Source organism: Sciurus vulgaris (genome assembly GCF_902686455.1).
Source record: "Sciurus vulgaris genome assembly, chromosome: 3".
NCBI classification, from domain to species: Eukaryota; Metazoa; Chordata; class Mammalia; order Rodentia; family Sciuridae; genus Sciurus; species Sciurus vulgaris.
This window is the reverse complement of record NC_136463.1, coordinates 3,357,251-3,363,250: the sequence shown is the minus strand read 5'-3', so window position 1 is coordinate 3,363,250 and position 6,000 is coordinate 3,357,251. Positions and strand designations below refer to the sequence as shown.

The window sequence follows — 6,000 nt, the reverse complement described above, 5'->3', positions numbered from 1 at the left end:
CTCACAGGATGGTCCACCTTACCTGTCACCCTCTGCACTCCCCCTTCCAGGCCACCACGCAGCTACTATAGGCCCAGGATTCCACCAAGCAAAAGAGATCCTGTTAACCCAGCCCAGTGCCCAGCTCATCAACCAAACCGACAGGGGCTTTTTCTCCATCACTCCGTGTCACTGCCCCGAGTTCGCTGGCTGGCCCCCACCTTGACACGTCATCGGGCCCCAAGGCTCGTCAGCAGCACTGGCCACCCCTCCTGGTGGCTGTGTACGTCACAGTGGTGCTCACCCACAATGGAGCCCTCAGCCCTGCCTGCGAGACCCCACACACCATGGGGGCTCTCACTTGGCCCACTCACACCTCCCAGAGCAGCCAATGTTCAGACAACAGTGATGTGGCACTGGGCCGCTGGCCACTGCCAAGCTGGTCAGAGGGGCCCGGCAAGGCCTGGAGAGTGCCCTTTCCTCGTCTGGCTGCAGCCTCACTGCCAGGCTTCCTCTTATTCTCCTTTGAGCTGTCTGATTCAATCCCCGAGGTGACTGGGGCAAAGTTCAGACCGTGTGTTTTGAGAAACATCCTCATGGGGAGCGTGGAAAAGGCCCTGAAGAGAAAGGGACCGTGAAGACAGGTGACGGAGCTGCCAGCAGCACTCAGGGCAGAACTCACTGAACTGGAGCCCGCGGCCTCTGTCCAGGCCGGTCAGCACCTCTCCTGGATCGCTAGGGCTGCTCCTGCCACTAGTAGCCTCCTGGCCACTGGCCACCTGTACATGACCCTGCCTGCTCCTCCCAGGCCTGCTGTGGCTGGTAACAGTGCTTAGGATTAGTGCTGTCCAGGAGAGCCTAGATGAAGTTCCCAGGTGACCACAACCTCAGTCCACATGGACACAAGTCTTACTACACCTTCTGCGCTGGAGCTGGAGACACTGCTGGGTCAGAAGGAGCTGCCAGCAGCCCTGTGGCCACTCTGCCCCCCATCCCAGCACATGCAAAGCAGGCAAGATCCCCACCGCATCTTCCTGCCCCATTCTTGCCAACTGTGAGAAATCTCACAGATCACTGAAATCCATTATTTCTCTCTCATCTTTCCTGGCAGAGATCCAAATATTAGTTAATTAAAAACAAACAAACAAACAAAAAACCTAAGAAGCAACAAATAAAACAACCAACTGCAGTGGAATGTACTGCTTCAAATTCCCTTGGCAGAATATTCACTGCAAATCAAAATCTGAGTGGGCCGCTCTGCCTAAAACTCAGGCACACACCGAACAATGTAAACAGGGCTCTCTACCCCTGTATTGTTGGTCTGTTTGGACCGGATGATTCTGTGCTGCCAGATGGACCTTGAACTTCAAGACTCAGGCAATACTCCACCCAGATCCCATTAGTAGGGACCTGGGGCTGTGGGGGGATGCCTGGCACCCTGCCGGTTGTGGAGGGCCACCTGAAAGTGCAACAGAACCTTCCACCTGACTTGGGAACAGGTGGGCAACTGGCTCCCACGCACCTTCGTAAAAGTCAAAGGAAAAGAGCTCAGACACGGAAAGGAGTCAGACAACACATTCTTTATTGCACCAAGATCTTGGCAACATCTGGGGCTCCCCAGGCTGCTGGAGAGGAAGTGCAGAGAGCAGGGACACCTGTGCACACGCAGGTGTGGCCACACAGCCAGGACCGGGGGAGGTGCTCCCCACAACAGACGGGGGGCGGTGCGGAGCATGGCGAGGATCCGCTGCAGGTGGGCTGCCGCCCGCACTCCCCCCACTCCCAAGCACAGAAGCAGGGTGCACGCCAAGGTGCCACGGCGAGAGCACCGGTCACTGAGGTGCTGGTTCGCCACGGTCGCCTCGAATGTGGGTGTGTCCTGGGTCTCATTCTTCCTGGTCCCTGGTTGGCTGGTGGCTCTCTGTGGAGGAAGGGGCTGGCTTCTACCAGGAGCGATGGACACTGTCAGAGGCAGCTCAGGCACTCCACTGCCTGGGAGAGGGAGACAGTCCCTCCAGGAAAAGGGGTGACAGCGTGCATCCAGTGGGGAAGAGAACGATTTGGAGGAGGGGAGGGCGAGAGTGGAGGTCAGTTCTCCGCTAGAGACAACTAAGATCTAACTACAGAACGGTACAAAACAAACATGGTTGGGGTAGTTCATACAGGAACGAATGTCAACACCTTAGGAGGAAAAGCAAGCCCTGCCTTCCCAGCAGCAGAGCACGAAGCCATGGCCCTTCCCACTGGACGGGAAGCAGCCGAAGAGCCAGGCCCAGAGCCACGCTTCCCTCCACCTTCTTTTAAGAGGAAACATGAAAACAGGAAAGAAAACAAAAAGAACCTCCTGCAGGAAAAACTGTACCTCCCCACAGGAAAAAAGTGCATCTTCCTTCTACGCCAGGATCAGGTGAGGCCCCAAGGGTGGCAGCGGAGCAGAGTGGGTGGAACGGGCCGAGGGCGGCAGTCGGGCCCCAGGCCCGGCACCTTGAGCAGTGCCAGAAGGTGCCAGCCTCCTCAGAGACCACCTCCGAGAGGGAGCCCAGGCCACCACAGGTCTGCAGGCAGGTCTCGCGCAGGGAAGGTGGCGCGAGCTGTGCAGTGAGCCAGAGTCCACAGCGCTCACGAGACCAAGCACACGAAGCAAGGGTTTGCATATGAGAGAAACACTGAGCAGGAAGCCACAGGCCTGCTCAAAAATAAATGCTCTATATGAAGTAATAAACTATGGAGAATTCATCCCCAAGACCACCACCTCTGCAGAGACCCAAGGGTCACTGCCGCTGAAAGGAAGCTGCAGCAAAATCACCAGGCAGACGCGTTGGCATTGATTTCAAGGGCTCCCCATCTCAGCCTCTGCTCTCCAGAGCCTGGAGTTCTGGTGAGGAGGAGATACTCTGGAAGGCCAACCCCGTGCAGGAAGGGAGCAGCAGCAGTATGGTCAGCGCAGGACCTTCCTCTCTGAGACAGACAGCAGGGCATACAGACACAAGGCCTGAGAACAAGCAGGGCGCAGCATGAGACAGCGCCACCCGCAGGGAGCAAGGGGTGGCTTGCCAGGAAGAGCCAAGGCACCCCTGCCACCCTGAGCACAGGACACCCTGGGAGAACAGCCCCAGAGCTGGGGAGATGGCTTTGCCCACCCAGACCCCACTGTCCACAACCACAAGGAGGCTCGGCCTTTCTGGAGGCCCCACAGCATGCTGCTGGTGCTTGACACCCTGTGCCAGGGCCTCTGTGGGGCCTGTCACGAATGTCTCCACAAGTCTGTGCTGCAGAAGCCCCAGGCCTCACGGGTCACCTGCTGACAGAGGTGCCAGGAGCCCCCGCCATGGCAGCTCACGGTGCAGCACCCTGGAGGTGACATGGAAGTGGAGTCTGCTCAAGGCTGCTCCTCAGATCCAGATGGAGTTCCCAGGGAGTGACAGCTCTGGAGGCTGTGGGACAGGCATATGACCTGGTGAGAGGAGAGACTTGACACTCCCAGAACACCCTCGAGTGAGTCCCCACAGGGCACGGGCACAGCGATCTTGAGGGAGCTGGAAAGTGTCACAAGGTCTCTCCTATCAGCGACTAGCATTCACACCACACGCAAACCACACACGCACATACCAGGCACCTCAGCAGACACACAGACACCACACACACCACACCAGACACCATGCACAGAATGTGCATACACACACACCACAGACACGCTGCAGACACCAGCACCCATGACTGACCTTGACAAGCATGAGCTCAGCGGCGGTAGCTGAGGCTGGTGGCCTTGGCTGGATGAGTCACAGACCAAAAGTTCCGTCTACTCTGAAGTTTCTGGAAAGCATTGAAGTTTCTCTTCTTCTCTCTCTTGAATTTTTTCATTTTCTTCTCCTACATCAAGAATCACAGGCATTACAATTCCCAGAAAGGGCTGCTGCCCAAGCCCTGGCTGGTGGCCTGACTACGCACCATGGGCTTCCCGGGTACAGGTGTACCTCTCATGCCACGTGTGCAGCAGCCCTCCGTGGGAGGCCCTGCCACCCCAGCACTGATTAAGGGCTGCCAGCAGCACGGCCAACGTCTGCCCCTGGAACTGAACACACGACCTGGACCTGGCCGAGCCTGACCAGGCTCAGCCGTTCCAGTCTCCCTTGGCCACCTTCTCTGTAGCTTTAAACTGCTCTCCAAGTTCAAGACGTCCCCCCCTGCCCTTGGCCCAAGCTGAGCCATCTGACCTGCTCTCAGCCCACAGCCACGTCACATGTCCTACCTTCCCCCGATCAAATTCTTCATCCCAGTGGTCAAGCACAGTCTGGGTGCGGGCCAGCCTGCTGTCTTCGATGGCATCCTGACTGACTGCAGACGGCTCCCCACTCCAGCTCAGAACTGCACAACACACACACTGTCAGTACCCCAAGCCACCCTGCAGGTCACTGCAAGACCTGTGTGCCAATGCCAATGAGGCCTGTCTACTCTCACATGTTCAAAATGTGAGTGTCACCTCTGGGCAGAAATGGACATGAGAGGAAATAAGGAGGGGCAGAGCGATCAGGATGGTCAACATGGGAACAGCATCAGTGAGTCCAGAGTTCTGTATCGCCAATCATAACGCTCACTTTTTTTTGGTACTGGGGATTGAGCCCAAGGACACTTAACCACTGAGCTACACTCCCAGCCCTTTAAAAAATTTTTATTTTGAGACAGGGTCTGGCTAAGTTGCCCATGCTGGCCCCCAAATTGCAGTCTTCCTGCTTCCCCTCCTGAGTAGCTGGGATGACAGGTGTGTATGTCTTTCTAAATCCAAGCCCTTGGTTTGAGAAACAATGTCTCATGCTTGCTCTCAAAATCTGCAGGTTGGGCTTGGAACTCTATTTACAAGGCAGATTTTTTTTTTTTTTTTTTTTTTGCGGTGCTGGGGATCGAACCCAGGGCCTTGTGCTTGCAAGGCAAGCACTCTACCAACTAAGCTATCTCCCCAGCCTGCTACAAGGTGGATTTTAAGGAGCTTTTTGCCCTGCCCCTTCCTTCCAGGGGCCCTGACACTCCAGCAGCCTGCCTGGAGCTGTGTGTGCTGCTGTCATGCCCACAGGCCTCTGGAACTGCTCCAGATGGGACAGAACCCATCTCGGCCATGGCCAGGGCAGGTGGGTTTAAAGAAGACCCATATGCATACCTCCCTCTTCCTGGCTCCAGGCCGGGTTGATGCCTGCCTACCTCCACAGGAGGCCAGCCCAGGACAGCACCAAGTCCTGCCCAGACATACCTTTGCTCCCATACGCCTTGTCAGCGGAGTATCTGAGCAATTCCTGGACCACATCAGGTTCTCGCTCTCTGTTCCAGGGTACAAGAGGAGCCTGTCCTGGCCCTACAGACAGGAGTCGAGAAACATGCTTAAAACGAGCCACGGAGGAACAGTCACGCACCCCTCACTGACACTTAAACTGCAGAATTCATTAGGGACGAATGCTCATCAACACTGCAAGGTCTGAGCGCTAATAAGAACTCCACTCAACAGAAAAGGCTACTGTCCCAGTCAGTTCTTGAAAAAAAAAAAAAAGCCAGAAAACACACCCCTGCAGCCAGCAGTGTAGTTTCGGGCCCCACAGTGGGAGGGACACTATGAACGGACACTATCTTGTGGCCAGAAATGGCCCGCTGCAGTTTGGATCTACTGTCCCCCAGAGCCCATGTTTTAGAGGCCCATCCCCAGAAAGGTGCTGTTGGGAGGAGGCTGAAGCAGTAATGAGCAGAGCCTAGTGCAGGTCCTGGGGCGGTGGCACCCCAAGCAGGTCCCCAGGAGAAAGCTGCTCCCCCACACGCTCCCACCACCAGTTGCTGCCTACCAAGGGCCAAAGCAACGGCAGAGACCCTGGCCACAGACTCCAGAGCTGTGAGCCAGAACACACCCCATCTTTACTGATTATCTCAGGCGTTTGTACCAGTGATACACAGCTGACCAGCACGTGGGCCAGTGCTCAGGAAAGGCCTACGCGGGGACAGTGAAGTGCCACTATCGCTGCTGCCGTCAGGGCTCCCTGAAGC

General features: G+C 56.5%; 1 protein-coding gene across 2 annotated transcripts in view; it reads right to left on the bottom strand.

Annotated features, from left to right (window-relative positions):
* Window positions 1-1,832: 1,832 nt before the first annotated feature.
* USP36 (ubiquitin specific peptidase 36) overlaps window positions 1,833-6,000 on the bottom strand; it is a 31,538-nt gene continuing 27,370 nt past the window's right edge. For both annotated transcript variants that reach the window (XM_079131076.1, XM_079131077.1), the window contains exons 18-20: window positions 5,222-5,323; window positions 4,229-4,344; window positions 1,833-3,849 (exon numbers count right to left, since the gene is read on the bottom strand). In XM_079131076.1, coding sequence (XP_078987202.1) covers window positions 3,718-3,849; window positions 4,229-4,344; window positions 5,222-5,323 — 350 coding nt within the window. In that variant the 3' untranslated portion in view covers window positions 1,833-3,717. The remainder of the gene's footprint in view (window positions 3,850-4,228; window positions 4,345-5,221; window positions 5,324-6,000) is intronic.